General features: G+C 39.1%; 2 protein-coding genes across 2 annotated transcripts in view; one reads left to right on the forward strand and one right to left on the reverse strand.

The window, feature by feature from the left end:
- Positions 1-2,973, forward strand: part of LOC139738678 (PDZ and LIM domain protein 5-like) — a 113,686-nt gene extending 110,713 nt beyond the window's left edge. Inside the window, exons 16-18 of the mRNA XM_071649301.1 lie at positions 174-294; positions 1,009-1,127; positions 2,676-2,973. Coding sequence (XP_071505402.1) covers positions 174-294; positions 1,009-1,127; positions 2,676-2,753 — 318 coding nt within the window. The 3' untranslated portion in view covers positions 2,754-2,973. The remainder of the gene's footprint in view (positions 1-173; positions 295-1,008; positions 1,128-2,675) is intronic.
- Positions 2,974-8,190: 5,217 nt separating this feature from the next.
- LOC139738693 (sperm-tail PG-rich repeat-containing protein 2-like) lies at positions 8,191-17,197 on the reverse strand. Its single transcript, XM_071649325.1, has 10 exons — positions 16,857-17,197; positions 15,977-16,251; positions 15,160-15,324; positions 14,456-14,680; positions 13,836-13,949; positions 13,180-13,339; positions 12,554-12,813; positions 11,847-12,030; positions 9,137-9,255; positions 8,191-8,569 (listed from the first exon to the last, which is right to left on the reverse strand). Exons 1-10 carry the CDS (start codon positions 16,966-16,968, stop codon positions 8,432-8,434), a joined length of 1,752 nt encoding a protein of 583 aa, XP_071505426.1. The 5' UTR covers positions 16,969-17,197; the 3' UTR covers positions 8,191-8,431.
- Positions 17,198-18,622: the final 1,425 nt, after the last annotated feature.

Raw genomic sequence — 18,622 nt, forward strand, 5'->3', positions numbered from 1 at the left:
TAGTAACCTTTGACAAGTACATAGCTGTGTGCTATTGACTTTATTCACACTATTGTATTGCAAAGTTTTGCACAGTTTTCAATATACACAGCAGCAATGCTTGTGACATGAAGACAAACTGGTGGTTGAACAATCATGAATGGGTCGTTAACTTTGTCTCTAACCCCCGGCAGGAGTGTGTGCGTGCCCTGGGAGGCGAATATCATCCCGGCTGCTTCGTCTGCAGCGTGTGCCAACAGCCAATCACGGGCGACGGATTCCACATGCAAGATGGACAGACGTTCTGCAAGAAAGGTAGGTGCATCCTTAATAGCAATGGCCTGTCCTCATAAGTTATTGGTATCTCTGCATATCTTATCTTGTAGCTTCAGTTTTCAAGAGGGTAGCTCTTTCCTAGACTCTGTCAAATCTATGTTGACTCTGATCTCATGGCCTTTGCGGAAAGTGTCTAAGGATAGCAGACACAATTTTGATGATGCATTAATAATTGTGAAATTGAAATTGATATTCAAACGAATCCTCAATCTCTCTGATTCTGTTTCGTGTGTGTGTGTGTTTTTCTTTCTGTATCATTTAGAAATGGAGTTGTCCTCTTCTCTCTCTTGAAGGATAACCAATTTGTGATATTTTCATTGCTGAGCAGAATTACTTGTAAAAGAATGACTTTGAGAGGAGAATGAGCTAGATTTGTAGTAGAATTTTGTGGCTAGCCTGAAAATATTTCCAGAAGTGTTGAGGTGGCATATTATTTTTATAGTTTTGCAAGAGACAGACTTCCTTGTAATTGACTAACGCAGTTGTGTCAGATACAAGCAATAATTGTATGTAGGGGAGAAATGAGACAACTGAACACTACACAACATGTGAAAATTTGGAAAAGAGTATTTTCATTCTTAACAACCCCCCCCCCCAACACACACACACACACACACACACACACACACACAAATCAACAGTGATCAACGCCTGATGAAATCGATTAGCATTATCATATTGTTTCCTCTCCAGACTTTCAGGCCCGCTTTAGGGGTGTCAACTGCGGGGGTTGCAACTTCCCCATCGAGGCTGGTGAGGCATGGCTAGAGGCATTGGACAAGTCCTATCATGCCGAGTGTTTCACATGCACGGTGAGAGCTTTGTGTTGCCAATTTGATGTAGTGAGGTGACAGTTGTAAAATAACTTAAAACTCAAAAATGCTGAGGGAAAACTGTTCCTTAAGATATATAGATGCACTTTCTGTTTGGATCTCCAATGCTTTAAAGTTCTGGTTGTTTCTGTGATATCAAATACTGCTTTTATTTGCAAAACAGGGATTTTTTGTGTATACAAAGTGATCAGAAAGTTTTAATAAGGGCTAGTTATATAAAACATATTGGAAATGACTATTCCTGAGCAATATATCTTCTTTTGAGTCATTTCAAATAATTTATTCATGATTGTGTGTAGTGGCATACATATACATTGGCAAATCTTGCCCAGTCGTGATGGAGAGGTGTAAATGATTGTAAGTTCATTCACTACTGCATGAGACATTTGGTTATGAATGACATTGGCTGCGTTTATCAACTTTCCCCAGTTTAAACGACTTTCGAAAGCCCTTTCCATAGCCCTTTCCATAGCCCTTTCCATAGCCCTTTCGAAAGCCCTTTCCATAGCCCTTTCGAAAGCCCTGTCCACTCCCTGTACTATTAATGTGCCGCTTGTTTTTGTCGGCTGCGTTTATCAACTTTCGATAGCCCTTTCCATAGCCCTTTTCATAGCCCTTTCGAGAGCCCTTTCCAAAGCCCTGACTGCCTGTACTATTAATGTGCCGCTTGTTTTCTAAGAAGGGACGGCAAAAAGCAATTACCATCATAAAGACATATCTTCCTTTGAGAGTGAGGAGTCATGATACAATGCCACATGAATCAATTGTCTTCCTATCTGTGAGGCAGCTCCAGTTTAGCACATACTTCAAATATTTCTGAGTAGCGGCATGAGACATGGGATCAAAGGGAATGAGACTGTTGTTACTTTATTTCTCAAACCTTGTTGGTGAGAGAAACATCTCCTTGTTCCAAGCATATGCGTGCATTACACACAGCTGTATGTATACACCTGTGTACACGTACTCGTGTGCACTTTACGTGGCGCGCGTCTTTTCAGAAACTGGAAACGCATGGTTGCGCAACCGCAGTATAGGGCGACCTAAAGGGCTTTCAAAACAGCTTTGCGTTTATCAACTTCGAAAGGCTTTTACAAACAGGTTTCTGATAACCTGTTTAGGAAACCTGTTTGGATCGTCACAAATTTCGGGCTTTCGAAAAGGCTTTCCTAAAGGGCTTTCAAAACAGCTTTGCGTTTATCAACTCGTGAAAATTCCTTGAAAGCTGTTTGGATAACCTGTTTCTGCCGAGGAAGGAGAGTTGATAAACGCACCCTTTCGTAAAAGGCTTTCCTAAAGGGCTATCAAAACAGCTTTGCGTTTATCAACTCGTAAAAATTCCTTGAAAGCTGTTTGGATAACCTGTTTCTGCCGAGAACAGGAGTTGATAAACGCACCCATTGATTTTCACATCATAATGATATATGTTCCTAGTGTAATGTGGTAATTTTCACTGCGTGGGGAGAGAGAATTTTTGTTCTAATTCAGTCTTGTGCCCCCCCTTCCCTTTTATTTCTTATTCACTCACAGCATTGTAACCAGCGTCTTGAAGGCCAGCGATTCTATGCCAAAGGAGGGCGCCCTTACTGCCAAGCGCACGGCTCATAATACCGCCGTGGAAATATGCAGATAACGTAACAGGAGCGCCATAATCAGGCTTCCTGTGCAAAAAAAAGAAAATGAAAAAGAGAAGAAGAGATGAGAGGAGAGACAGCAGGTGAGAGAGAGAGAGAGAGAGGGCTGGAGAGATATCTGAAACATTACAGTAGTAGCATTATGTTACATAGACTTAATCCTTTTACTTCTTGTAAAATGTGTGATGATATGTATTAAAGATTGTTATTATCATTATTATTATTATTATTTTTTGGTTTAACAAGGATGGTAGAAGATTATGAAGTGGGGTATAACTGCACCATACCTTTTGAAGTGATCATGTTCATTTTCATCCAGCTTACGTGTCAGCTCTACTGACTGGAATCCTATTTTGTTTCAATCATTTATCAAGATATGATTTCCTTGTTATCATGATTTAGAGCTGGTAATTGCTGAATATGTTTTAATGGGCACTTTGCCGCTACCCCCCCCCCCCCCTTTTTTTTTTGCATGACTGTAAAAAAAGAAAAATGTGCAAGTGCCCTTGTTTAATCTCATTTGTTATAGAAAAATTCATAATTTTGAGTGACTTTACTTTTAATAATTTTTGTATTATTGAGAGAACACAATTTCTTTGAAGTGCATAAATGTTGGTTAGAAGCTCAGTAATTGGTCGATTGATCTCGAAGTAACATTTTGAAATGAATAATATGTTACAGAGAGGATTTCCGTGAAACGTCACTGGGATACAAAACTTTTGAAGTTAGGTCAATCGACAGCCTCATGCAGGGGGAAAAGATTACTGCATTGCCCATAACGTGTTCGACTCTTATTGACACAACTTACCTTGAAGCATAGATACTGTGTGGTGCATACAATGTCATTTTAGTTTGCATATAAATTGAACTAGCAATAATGTTATGAAATGTATTTATTGAATATTTGTGTATAAAATGCAACGTTGAGTGGATTTAAAGAAGATACAATGAAATCAAATGTGATGCACAGCATCATCCGAGAACCATCTTGGGTGTATTATTGATGACTTCTGAAACAGTAAATGGTTTATATGTCATTCTGTTGCTCGTCGTACATGTTTATGTTGTTGACTTGTTGAGTAACGGTGAACATGGTTAGAATGTACGCAATTATGATAGGAATAATTGGAATAACCAGAGATTTTCTTGGTTGTTGTTGTTTTTTGTTTAAACATGGATCATGACTTGATTAATTCTGCTTTTATCACAAAATGTAACCTGATGTATTACAAGAAAGTACTACTGCATGTTTCTTCATGATGATGGAGAAAATATATCAGATGGCATTTCAGAAAAATGTATTATTGTAGAATGTAGGTAAAGTGTACATATGACTTGAATACTTCTTTGTGTGCATGCGGCTGTGTGAGGGTATACTAATGGGAATTTATTTGCGTATAACCTCTCTAGTGCAACAGTTTGTGGATTTTTTTCCTTAAGGGGACAAATCACTAGTGCTCATAAATATGTTCAAATGTGAGTATGTGATAGCTTTGCCATGTTATCATCATGGTTTTTGAAATGTTTGCTTATTCTTTTCATCATAATTCTAATTGATGAAATGGTATTTGAAATACATGAACACATACTATGTAAATATGGCTGTGGAAAGATTGGGCATTTCGCATCGAAAAGTTTGGTTTAGAGAGGAAAGCTTTTATTCTACTGTGGAATTAGGTCTTGTGATCTTGATCTACACTTGCATGTAAATGCTCCTTATTTGTTTTTCTCTCTCTGAAGAAACAGCCATAGGTCAATGTTTTCTGGGATTTATGATTCATGCCCCCAGGCGTCCAAAGATTCTTTAGAATATTTGTAAAGATCTGAGTATACATGTAAGCTTTTAAAAGGTATTACTTTTCATGCATGCTTGTGAAATATTTTATTTAATGTTTGTATACATTATCTGCTTTATTTAGCCTCTATTTTCATTTCAAGCAAAATCCTTATGTCTTCCAAAAGCATTCTAGATTCTTGCAATAATTTGTTTAGGAAGAAGGGAATGATTACATTTCAATTTGTGTGTAGTATTATTATATGGAGTTGGCATGTAACCTACTTTTACTTTGAGAGCAGTATGGGGTATTTTTGTGATCATGCAATGCAATCTACTGTACACTTCTGCTCAAATTTATCTTTTGAAGTGAAACCAAAGTTCTGATTACAACATCTCAAATGTGGATATGTAACGATGCAATTAGTGATGTCAGATGTGTGAGTATTTAAGGGTAGAAAATGCTAAAAAAGGGACATGTTGAAACAGTGCTCCAGTCTGGGCAAACTTGGCACTGCCATGTTGTTCTGGTATTTAATAAAAGTTTTCATACTAATTGGAAAAAAAAAAAAACCACAACAACATGTGGTTCATACAGGAAGCATATCTTTCTTCTGTAATATTCATCTCTGTGTTATACACAGTCAGTGGTGAGAGGTACAGGTAGAAGAAGTTGCAGCAATAAATTGGGGTGTTTTTTGTAATATTTATTTCCATTTGACTAGTCATTATGGAGCAGAGAGCTTTCAACTCTTTTTAATGCCTTTTATCACATGTTTAAGAAGGGCAATACTTCTTTTTTTTCAACACAGCAGAAGAAGATGTAAAGAAAAATCTTTGTTATGTGTATGTTTGATGACGACATAAAAGAGCTGAGTAGCGATGGTATCTGAACACGTAACTTCAGACTGACAGTATTGATTTACTTTGTAACAATGGAACTACTTCACTGATTGATTTTGTGAAATGGGTAGAACCTTACATTACTTGTACTGTTGACAATTTCTTTCATTGAAGAGACATCTTACACACACTTGTGCACACACACACACATACCATACACACACACACATGTACAAACACTCAGACACATTTTATTATAACTCAGTAGACTATATCACTGTGTATGGCAGGCATGCTAGGTAAAACAGATTATGAGTTATTCTAGCGAAACAATGGCAGAGATAGAGTGGTAAGTGTCGGATAACATGCACTTTGACGTGCCTGCATCCTGCCTGTGTTGTCATTTCAAACATCGGACCGGCAAAGCGCCCAGACTTGTTTCATACGAGTGGGCTCAAGGATGGAGCAGGCCAAGCGGGCATCTTCAAAATGGTGCTGTAAATCCGCACTGCTTGGAGATAAAATCTGATGAGCGTGTGCATTATTGCGAAGGAAATATATATTTTCATGTCATGCAGTTTGCAGCAACCGTATACTTATAGTTTTCCATATATTAAAAAAAGAGAAAATTCTCTTACGATATAGAGACAACAGAAAGATAAAGATTATGAAAAAAAGAGGAAAAGAAGACTGAATTGTTTAACATTGTGGCAACGCTGTCACTCATAAGTTACTCTGTTGTCTTATTTTCTCCCTTTAGAGTTGTGAACCATTTGAGGTACATGTACGATGTACATGTTTGATCCTCTGTTTTTCAAACTTCCTTAAGTGGAATGGTAAGACTGTTGTGTAGGAGAGTCATTATACGAGTCATTCATGTCTTAATGTGGTTGTTGACAGAGTAGGTTTTTTTTTTTTTAATACATATCAAGGCTGTGGAGTGGACAAGATCCTTGTGTGATGTGTTGGTCGTGTAACAAATGTTTGAAGAATGTGCACTTCGATGATTTTTACACACCACCATTTTCACAATGCTTCTCGAGCCTTGAAAGTCTGTACTGTCTGCCTACCCAAATGTGCTCTATTCTCTTAGTTTTGCTTGAATGACCCTCATGTGCATTAGTAGTGCTTCCACATTTTGCCACATTGTTTTTATTGTGAGTCTTACTCTTCAATCTTGCATTGTGTAAACTTGTCCTCATGAAATGCAGAAATATTGCACATCATCCCTAGTTGGAACACATGCTGACAATACCTTGTGCTTGATAATGTAGTTAACTAAACAGAAACAAAACAAAGGTGCATTCTTCCTGTATGTGTAGCCCACAAATATGCAGAAAGACATATTTAGGATTCATGACTACCATAGAGTTACCACCTAGCAGTGTCTCAATACTAGTAGTGCCTTTCTGGAGGTTGACCTTCCAATGGCTATTTTGGGCTTATTCTCTTGAACAATGCAATGTCCATGTATAGGCAATTTGAAAAGTAGGACAGAATTACCAATAAAGTGCTTTACTGCTAAGTTTTCGTGTTGTGGCAATCATCCTTTTGTGTGAAAAAATATAGTTGCTCTTTTCTTTTCGACAAAGATAATGGAATATATACATATACATGTGTATGTATATATATATATATATATATATATATATATATATATATATATATATACACACACACACACACACACACACACACACCATACTTCAAATATAAGAATATGCAGCAGTTTGCACACTCAAGTTTGAAATAAATAATCACTCAAAAGACAGCATAAATTAATTTAAAATTCAATATAATTTGTTGATATAGGATGTACAGGTACAATAAAAAATGGACAAAACATCTGTGCTCATGCACAGGATACATTTAGGCATCGACTGCCTATAATGGTAAATAGTAATATAACGGATGGCGTTTTATATGGACGGTTATGGTTACCTCTGCATGAAAATGATGAGACCACCTATGATGGTTAATAGAAACACACAGGATGGTATAAGATGGACGGCTTTGGTTTCCCATGCATCTGAATGATATGACTGCCTATAATGGTAAATAGAAACATACAGGATGGTATACTATTATTATGGACTTTGGTTTCCTATGCATTTTAATGATGTTGCCTTCTGTAAGGCACATGCTGCATCCAGTCGTGACATACTCCAAATTATGCACAAGATATACATGCAATGTACTTCGGACAATACAATGTGTATTTGTTTTGGCTCATAGCTGCATTATCTTAGCAATTATGTAAATATATTGAGAACTGTGGTGTAAAGGCGGATGGATGGATGACAAAGATAATGAGAAAACGGCGGCACACAATGCAACCAAGACATAACACAACATCAATGGGACAACATAACAACATGCCTGTCGGTGATACACTGATTTTGAAGGCTGCAAATGAACACACATTCAAACATCAGTCAAGCTTGGTATGTATGGCAGGTGACATCCCATTATCATTTTATACACATCACTGGGTCCACTCTAGCATCCACAGTCATTTTTGACTGCATGAAGAGGGTGCACAGGAATCGTAGCTTACAAATTTCATCTTTAGATTGTCTTGCTTGGAAATCAACTGATTCAAGTACAGGTCCAGCCTGTAGTTCTTCGTTCCTCTTCTCATATGCATACATGTCTTCCATTGTCCTGACAAAATCCTCTCCATATGGGACTTCAAAAGTTTTTTTCACTATCATCTTGCATGTACACTGGTATGCCATGTGCATTACCTTCTTTGCAGTTCATGAGATGAAAAAACGAAAAATGCTTTCCTTCATCAATATCCATCACATCATTTAAAAATGGCAGAATCACTTTTACACAGAGGAATTTTCCGTACCCCTCTGCAACAAAACAACAAACAAGTACATGGTGTCTATCTAGTCTGAAGTTCCTTGTCCGCCTAAAAGAATCGAGAGTCTTTCCAAAACTGCCCATTATTGCTTGACACGAGGTAAAATGCACGAGTAAAACAGACGATGCCAGGTGAGTAACAGCAGTGGAAGAAAGTCTGGGCACTAAACGCCCAGTACAAAGGCTTGGTGCTTGGTAGCTTGTGAGGCGCCCCTGTCCAGCTCCATCTGGGGTGCGATGGGGTTATTGAGGGTGGCGTTGAAGGTGCCCTTCAGGACGGTGTCTTGCAGGAGTGGACTCAACTGTGAGGATGAAATCAAGATAAATATTGCATTGAGGAGAGGCAACTATTTCCAATACAGCAGGAATTGGAGTAGGGACAGGAAAGAACTTTCACTCTGTAAAACTACACAGACCTATTTTGATCTAAAATTTTACTCTTCATTTTTACACTTCCAAATTTCTTCATAAATTGTTTATCTTCCAATTTCAGTACAGGCGACTCCCATTAGTAACGAAGTCCCGGGGACCGCCTTGTTTCTTTCATTCGTTGCCATTTTGTCATAGCCAAACAAATAAAAAATATAAAGATTAATAATAATTCTGGGACCTGAACTTTTAGTTCACTGAAACAATGTTTTGTTTTAAGGGGAGTGCACTGTATATGCATTATAATACTTATTTTTGTGAAGCAGTCTTATTACAGTGATAATATTAAGAAATAAAACTGACTAGCTTTACAGTATGATGTTGAATTAATAAACAGTCCACTTGGCAATAAGCATATACATTGTATGCCAGGAATTTTTAGTTTTCTGTTTTTTTAACCCTTACTACATATTGTGTGGTCACAGAAAACTCAGCCTTACCTCATAGGCTCCAGGTCCAGGATTTTCATTCTTTCTCAATTCTCTAAAGCGCCTGTCCTTTCCAACAAGGAGACTGAGTTTGACGGCATCTTTGGCAGCTGGGTCATATGTGCCAGGACCTACATACACGAGAAAAAAAAACCAGGCAAAATGCATGTTACTGTCTGTCAATATTGGTGGTCAGATTGCAAGCAGCACAGAACCAAACAACACTACCTGCCAAACTATTACCCATCTGAAACGGTACTCTCTTTATGAACGATCTGGGTTTTTCTGAACTGCTATGCTTAGGACGGACAACTCATGCAGACTTTACAAGGTAGGTGTTGAGCAAAAACTATGCAGAATGACCTGATGTCTTTAGCTCATCCATCGAAATCACCATACCATTTTAGTTATCATAAAGACAGAGCTGAATTTTTTAATATACACGGATGACTGATTACACCAATTTATGCGCAGCGATTCCGTGACTTGATGTGAAAGACATGCAAAGCACATAACAGAGTTTTTATGTGTGCTCAATGGTCACGTTACAGTTAACATGCCATCTAAAACCCATCAAATGCATGATTAAGGCAGTCGTAGCTAAAATACACCTTTAGTGAGAGACATGACATGATAGCATTCCACCCCACAGTCCCATTTGATCATTTTGGTTGTGGGTTGGTGGGACGATGCCTCAAGGACCATGTGTGTCTATGGTATCATGCACAAGTCTTTAAAGATCAATATCAATGCCACAAAACAACTAGAAATGTCGCTACAGCGACTGGTTATACCCCCGTCAAACAACATTTCATAAGCTTTGGTCAAAACAACATTTGATAAGCTTTGGTCAAAAAACTGAGGAAGTAGTTAAATCCGCAAGATCTTTCCTTGATCTTCTGCCATTAATATGCCGTTACCATGGCAACGTACTTTCGGGTACTGTCGAAAAATGTGTCTTGCACATCTACAACCAAAGGCACACATCTGTACCAAGTTTCATGGAAATTGGGCAAAAACTGAGGAAGTAGTTTGCAACACAAAATTTTCCATCATTTTGGCTCATAATATGTGAGCTGTTACCATGGCAACATACTTTTTGTCACTGTCAAGAAATGTGTCATGCTGACCTATATCCTAAGACAAACATTCAATATGAATTCCATGAGAATTGGAAGAACACTGATGAAGCAGTTTTGCCATGAAGCATTTTGCCCTATATTTTACCAATAACATGCCGTTACCATGGCAACGCACTTTTTGCCACTGCGGAAATATGTGTCTTGCACATTAACATATTCAGATGAACATCTGTACCTAATTTCATAAAAATTGATCAAAAACTGTGGGAGGAGTTCGCGACGCAAGATTTGTACCCATTTTTGCCCATAATATGCCGTTACCATGGCAACGTACTTTTGGGTACTGTCAAAAAATACGTCTTGCACATCTACAACCCAAGGCACACATCTGTGCCAAGTTTTATGGGAATCGGTTGAAAACTGAGGAAGTAGTTCGCGACGCAAGATTTGTACCCATTTTTGCCCATAATATGCTGTTACCATGGCAACGTACTTTTGGGTACTGTCAAAAAATATGTCTTGCACATCTACAACCCAAGGCACACATCTGTGCCAAGTTTTATGGGAATCGGTTGAAAACTGAGGAAGTAGTTCGCGACGCAAGATTTGTACCCATTTTTGCCCATAATATGCTGTTACCATGGCAACGTACTTTTGGGTACTGTCAAAAAATATGTCTTGCACATCTACAACCCAAGGCACACATCTGTGCCAAGTTTTATGGGAATCGGTTGAAAACTGTGGGAGGAGTTCGCGACGCAAGATTTGTACCCATTTTTGCCCATAATATGCCGTTACCATGGCAACGTACTTTTGGGTACTGTCAAAAAATATGTCTTGCACATCTACAACCCAAGGCACACATCTGTGCCAAGTTTTATGGGAATCGGTTGAAAACTGAGGAAGTAGTTCGCGACGCAAGATTTGTACCCATTTTTGCCCATAATATGCCGTTACCATGGCAACGTACTTTTGGGTACTGTCAAAAAATATGTCTTGCACATCTACAACCCAAGGCACACATCTGTGCCAAGTTTTATGGGAATCGGTTGAAAACTGAGGAAGTAGTTCGCGACGCAAGATTTGTACCCATTTTTGCCCATAATATGCCGTTACCATGGCAACGTACTTTTGGGTACTGTCAAAAAATATGTCTTGCACATCTACAACCCAAGGCACACATCTGTGCCAAGTTTTATGGGAATCGGTTGAAAACTGAGGAAGTAGTTCGCGACGCAAGATTTGCAACGGACCGACCGCCCGACCGCCCGACCGACCGCCCGACCGACCGCCCGACCGACCGTCCGCTGATTCCTATATACCCCCTTCAAACTTCGTTTGGCGGGGGTATAATAATGATGTCATTTTATTAACATCTATGCTCTATTAAAAAGTGGTTCCCACCCTACATGAAAATGCACCCTACATGAATACATACAAGGCACACAGCTCTTGTGTCAGCTCCTCTTGTTAAAAGAGAAAGCTTATTTCACAAAGATACCATCATCATGAAATTACATGTACATCACTGGCTGTTAGCTCTGACCATGGAAAGTTTCACCAATAACATTATAATTCTCAAAATAATCACATGCAAATAGGTTAAACAAAGCAAAATTTAAGAAAGAATTCTCACTGACCTGGATTAGCTTCCATTGGCTTCTCAATGACGACATCTCGGGGCGGGGCAAAGCGCCTCGTGGAGGAGAGGAAGGAGCCCTTCTTCCTGCGACCAACGTGACTGCGGGGAGGGGCAGGGTCTTTCCTACCCTGTGAGCAGTCGTGTGAAGCGCCAACCTCGTATGAACCAGGAGGAGGATTCTCCTGCAGGAAATAACCCAAAGAATACTGGTTTAAGGTACAAGAATGTATCACAAAATACACACTATATTTTCAAGTATACACAACTACAACAATGCACTCAGCCTCCAATGCATGTGAATCAAAAGCATGCGAGACCATGACCGTGTTTTTATTTAGTCCAAGGTTGTATTCACATTGTGAGCGTGATTCTGTTTGTTTGTTTGTTTGTTTTGTTTTTTACACACACACAAACATAGGATGCAAATGGCAAACTGGGATGTATGACATTGTCTACAATATCCACACAGATATTTTGTGCTGTATGGCATGTGCATGTTAGAAAACGAAACCTATGAACACATGAAAATTAATGCCTCCGGCACCACTTCGTGGCGGAGGCATAAAAAATGAACAACCACATGAAAACAGAGAGAGATATTCAAAATTGACTCTGAAAGTGCAACACTATTAAAATCAAAGCAAAACAGAATACCAACAGAACAGAAATTGGCAATGTTGATGTTGTTGTGTTTTTGTTTTTTACCTGTATTGTGACAGGTGCAGGTGAGGAGAGCCTATTGGAATGTGAAGCAAAGTTTGCCGAGAGGTTGGTAGAGTAGCGGCTGTACTGTGGATTCTCCTTGACTTGGTAGTGGGAGGGTCCAGGCTGGGCAGAGTCCTGCCTCTTGGTGATGGGCTTGATGCGTACTGAGGTGGAGCCAAACGCACCTCTTCTTGTGCTCTCAATGTACGCTTTCCTCATGCTGCTGTCTGCCAGACCAGGGAAGTTGTAAGACCCAGGACCTGTAAAGCCATTGGAAATCAGAAAGAAAGATGCCAGGAAGATGCTGGATTAAAATTCTTATTTTTGAGCAATATCCACAAAAGACTATTATCATTTGGTCATGGGGGTTGGGGGACCAACACATTTCAAAACACTTTTTGGGAATGATAATTAAACAATCTAAGACACACTATCTATAATTTAACAAAGTTGTTATCAATAGACGACTTTGTACATAAAGTTACTTTGCAGGATGCACAGCTATCGAGTGGAGCAGGTAAAAGTAGCATGAAACACAATTTTTCATCTTCTTTTCAACATGATCATCACTTTAGACTTTTAGTCCCATCGAATAAGCAAAGACAGAACGAAGTGAATGCAATTACCTGGTGTTTTCCTAATGTGCGGCTGTGGTCCGAACCTGACAGACGTTTGGCCAAAGGGACTCCGCTTCAAACCGCGCACCCTCTTCAATGCCTCCAGGGCGTGTCGAGGATCGTTGTAGGAGCCTGGGGCGGGCACGATATTCTTCTTGTCATGAAATCTCTGTAGAGGTGAGGAAAACAAATCAAATTACTAACTACAGACTGCGTGGTGAAAAACTGAGCAGTTAGCATTAGTCACTAATCTTGCACACACAACATGATCATAATCCCAGAGAATCTTACACAGCACCAAAAGTACTGACAGTTGCTTGTACAAAGAAAAGAAAAATCCCATCACGTAATGATCCTCAAAGTGCAGATCAATGCATCAAAATTGTTGATGTATAAAATGACAAATAATATGACCACAATAATTGATAATACACAAATTTAACCACTCATTTAAAACATTTTCTTGAAAGTACATGTAAGGTGCCCATGAACTAATGTCACATGCTTGATATTTCATGGCATTGATCTAAAGCTTCATGGCAGTTTAAGGAAATCTATTATTTTGAAGAGGTCAGGACGACTGTTTACTGTGACATATTGATTTAATGTGAGTAGAGAAGTGTGGAGGAGCAGCGACAAGCCATTCAAGTTGGAAGTTCACTTACCTTGGCTTGTGATAGGAATGGTGGGTGCTCTACTTCCATGCCTTCTGTGTTAACTGCCAGGGGCCTCTTGTCAAACTGGCTGTTGATTTCATACTTGCCTGGTCCAGGAATAGCCTGTGATATTTAAACCAAAAATATTATTACGTTAAATGGATCATCACAGAAGTGTCATGAGCATGTGATCGCACTCATAGAGCATGACAATACACAATTCCAAGATTACATCAATAGCTTGATTTAGCATCGCATGGATCAATATATCACTGATCATATTACACAAAGCTAGACATGTATATAGCAGACACTTTCGGGGGGGGGGGGGCGGGGGAATGTGATATCCACTTCATGTGATTCGGCTGCTAGTTACAGGAATCTCGGTGAATATCAATGCAGACAAACACATGATGTATGAAAATATATCCACTGAAACAACTCTACATCCTCTGTCATGCTCTCCAGATTTAATCCACACCAATGATTTTGACAGCTTATTATGCTTGTACTGTAGTACAGCTGTATTTCATGCCAAAAATCTGCAGTTTGTTAAACAATTTAAACAAGCAAGAAACTTACTGTACATATGAGTAAAAGGAAAATCATCAAGAAATGTATCTACTGACCTTTTTCTGCTCACTTTGCACTATGACCTCATGGTATCTTGGGATACGAGCTTCAAACGGTCTGGTACCACTCTTGGAATTGACATTCTCAATCACAGACTCTGGTCTCGAGAAGGGGTCATATTCACCAGGTCCTGGGCCTATATCCCCACGGAAGTCCATTCTTGCTGACGTCAAGCTTCCAAAGTGCACCCCCTTGTACTTGGCTGTTGTCTTTGTGTCACCCTGGTATTAAAAAAAATCATAATAATAATATAACATTTTATAGATTTATATTCTTCTTTTTCAAGAGTCCACCTGTTACATACTCTGAGTTTGTATAACAATCTTTTAACCATTCTATCTATAATTTGTAATGCACCAATTTTGCATATTTTACCCCCATACTGCGCTTTTTTCAATTCAGTCTCTCCTAAGTTTCAATTACGTTTTCAGAACCCTGTGGTGATATGAGTATGACAGTATATCAACTGTACATGTATGTCTGCAATGAATACGCAACATGATTTTACTGGGCTAGGCCTCATCAGCTTATGACATTTTTTTTACACCATGTTTCAATAAACACTACTGTCAGTATTTCATTTGCATGTTTCCCATTTAGAAAGTTGGTTAAAGTTACTCACTCAGTATATTACGAATTACCCATTAATGATAATGTTTGAGTCCAGTATTCAAAAGGGATGACAAATAAATATTCTTACTTGCGCCACATTGTAGAATGCTGGGCCGAGTGAAACGTCTTTGTTTGGGGGTTCCTGTTTCTTGAGCACACCGTCCTCAGACTCCTCGTAGCCATAGGCCTGGCCAGGTGTTGGGATGGAAGGGGCTTGTGGTTTCCTCGAGTACTTGATGCGATCTGTTACCAGCTGAAATGTGAAGCACAAAAAGTTGGTCCTAGATTAGAGCCACATGTTTTTGTTTTTTTGTTTGTTTTTGATACAGAAAGTTGTATACAGGTACAGATAGTTTCTGATATCATAATGGAGATGATTTACTAAACAAATATGAACTTGTCATTATGTGGTAAATATTCATTATGATAGTCAAGGCTGGTTTGATATACATCCATCTACAATGTGTCGCACCAAAAGTTCCCACAGCCAACAAGCAGAACTACGAATGACTTCCAATGTTAACCCGTTGAGGACGGACTAATTTTGCTACAACACGCACTATAGACACCTGCCCGAGTATACTCGGGACTCGTCCTCAATGGGTTACAAATGATGAAAGGAGATGCAAAACTGCAACGCTATACCACACCAACTGTCAATACTTGTACACTGTATAATGAGAACATACATTGTGATGAATGACTGCATATCCTGAATGAGATTACTATACAGGAAACTTAAATTTAACTTCCAGATTAAATATATAACATTATAAAGATTGACTGGATTATTTTGTCAGTTGAGGGTATTTATAAGGGCGTTAAGTGGCCACTAAAGCCATAGTGTTTGAGGCACCTTAACGCCCTTATCGTTTTCAAAAGTCGATTTGAGGAATGTAACTTACCTGTCCCTGTGCTGCCTCCTTCTCCTTCAGTGCTGCTCTTCTCAACCAATCACTTGATTTCGAGAGATTGTAAGTTCCTGGGCCCGGTGTGAGGATTGAAGTTGACGTGTCCTCTTCAAATCTCTTGGCTGTGTTGGCAAGTGTGTGGCCCCCATTTATTCTGAGCTGTGATTCATTGGGATCGTAATGTCCTGGGCCTGGCGCAGCTATCACCGCATCTTGGACCGTCAGAAAGGTTTCTCTTGGGGTCATGGACGAGAAGGGGGCATACCCATCTGAAAATGAGAATAACAGTGACACTGAATGTGATGACATGTTCATTCAAACTCTTCGTCTACAGTGTAGACTACTAGAGTACAATGTAGATTCTAATATCCTGGGTGGGAGCAGTGCGAGTAGGAATTCTGGCCAAATCGTGATATCGGTCCCCTCTCGTTCTCTGCATGTGCGTCTCCACTATGTGCAAAGTCTATGGAGGTTAAAAGAAGTCCCCTGCTACAATATGACGAAATGAATGGCAGTGAATGGAGTGGGGACCTATTTCGCGATAATGCCGGAATTCTTATGTTACTGTACATAAATGAATTGTAGGGGGCAGTCTTGCTATCTTAAAAGTATTATGTTGTTGACAAATAATAAATCATAAATATGTTACACAATGATTGTCGATGCAAAGTTAGCACACAGTGCAGTGGATCGTGTTACGACTTACGTGTTGATTTTATAAATCGTGTAACACGTTAGAGAGAACAGAAGCAGAATTATGTAAACTTACAATGTGTATCTAACTTGTTAGACATTCTGAATTTCTAATTTGAAATAAATATAGAACTAGTCTAGAATTAGAAGTAGAACTCTTGCAAACTCTCGTAAAACTTACCTGATTTGACTTTTGTTGGAGATGGACGAAATGCGTCGTATGAACCTGGTCCTACGTATGAACCAGTTGATTGAGCCCCTTCCGTCAAAGCCCTTGGCGCCCGATCATACATATTCGGCTTCCAGAGGTTTCGTGGTGTTCAACGAGAGAACAAGTGGATGGGGGGAGTCGATGGGCGTCCCGCTGCTGAACGTCCGAGAACAAGTCACCGAAACAAGGAATTACACTTCGTTTTTATCACTTTGTATACCACGAAATTTTCCCCAATAAAACTGATAATGCACGCTCTGCAGTTGGAGTGAACGTTCCGTCCTGTTTTGACAAAGTAAAGTGCCGAAAAAACTCTAGCCCCTTCTAAATTTTACTCCATAGCCATTGTTGTCAGACACAAAATGTAAATCTGGTGAGAGAGGGGCACGAAGTTTGGACCTGCAGTGGTTCTACCAGTAGTACACTGCACCCACACCCACGACCGAAATCTATTGTTTACACGTGCGATCTCACTTGTAGTGAAGGCACGCAAGCAGCGTCTCCAAGGGCCGTTGCTAACGAACGGTGCTTGTGTACGATACACACATAGAATGCTGCTAGTGCGTCGGGGACGGCGGGAGGAGCCGCACCATATATAAAATGCACGTTCCGATGCGCACCGCACGCGGGTGATACCAAGCTACACTGGTAGTATAATATTTCACAGACACTGCGGTGTTTATGCACTCAAAAGAGATTTTCTCATTGTACCCTCTGCTTTAGCCTATTTTCTAACATACAGGCAGCAAACATTCAGAGTTTCAATAAAAGCATTTTTGTGTAATAAAAACAATTTGGCATAGCGCAGCATTGGAATATTAGGCTGAACAACAAACAAACCCGGGAATATTATTAAGGGAAATTTCCGTTTTTTGACATTAATTTGCCATTTTATACGATGAGTTGAGGATTCATTACTGAATGCAGAAAGATTAGTCACTCAGGGACAGTTTGAGGACGATTCGTTCAATAGCTATTACTTACTTCTGTATTAAACGTCATCTCTAGATGTGAGTTCTGTAAGAAAATGCGATATCCCAGCAGCAGTACTTTAAGAAAGATGTTAACAGATAAGAAAGGAATATCACAAATCTGCGTTTTTAAAAGGAATTTCTTTTACCTGATAATGAGTAACTATTATGCTGTTCGTCATCTTTTATTAGCCCGAACCAGAGTGTACAGCGACAGGGCAAGGAGCAACTCTTCGATATTCAAGAAAAATGATTCCTTTTACGTTTTCACATTGTGTGACAAATTGTGGTCCTATATAAAGGGTATGTCCATCTATATATCAAGGGTCATACATGACATTAACCTAATCTTTGAAAAATCATAACATTAATTTTGAACATGATATAGGTCTAGTTTAAATAATATATCTTCAACTTTCAATGAGTGTTTAACGTATCCTTCTGCATTCAATGAAACTGTATAATGTTTGTGGGGAATCTCTCCTTCAAGACATGAACACTGGCACAAGACATGAAAGCTTAAAATCTTAAATTGGCAAAACATTCTGGAAGATTGAAGTTCCTGTTTTCTCTTAGTAATTTAGCGACTATTTGTGAATTTCTATCTGTTTTTTTTTTTTGTCGATTTAATCATAATTTAAAACGTTCCGTCTAATCCTTTCGTTAAGGAGCTAGTTGCCAGTTTAAATGTAGAATGAAACCCAATTATTTTGTGAATTTAGGGAATGCAGCAATATTAACAGAACACATTGATCAGGGAAAGTT

Source organism: Diadema antillarum, unplaced genomic scaffold (genome assembly GCF_040938485.1).
Source record: "Diadema antillarum isolate AM-2024a unplaced genomic scaffold, OU_Dant_1.0 seq00000764_RagTag, whole genome shotgun sequence".
Taxonomy (NCBI): domain Eukaryota; kingdom Metazoa; phylum Echinodermata; class Echinoidea; order Diadematoida; family Diadematidae; genus Diadema; species Diadema antillarum.

What these genes read in the sequence shown, in the direction of transcription:
- LOC139738693 (XM_071649325.1), bottom strand. Translation starts at nt 16,968, where the DNA reads ATGTATGATCGGGCGCCAAGGGCTTTGACGGAAGGGGCTCAATCAACT. An exon ending in TGCAAAGTGAGCAGAAAAAG is followed by an intron (nt 13,950 to 14,455) that starts GTCAGTAGATAC and finishes TAAATATCACAG; the next exon opens with GCTATTCCTGGACCAGGCAA. An exon ending in GCCAATGGAAGCTAATCCAG is followed by an intron (nt 9,256 to 11,846) that starts GTCAGTGAGAAT and finishes TCGTGTATGTAG; the next exon opens with GTCCTGGCACATATGACCCA.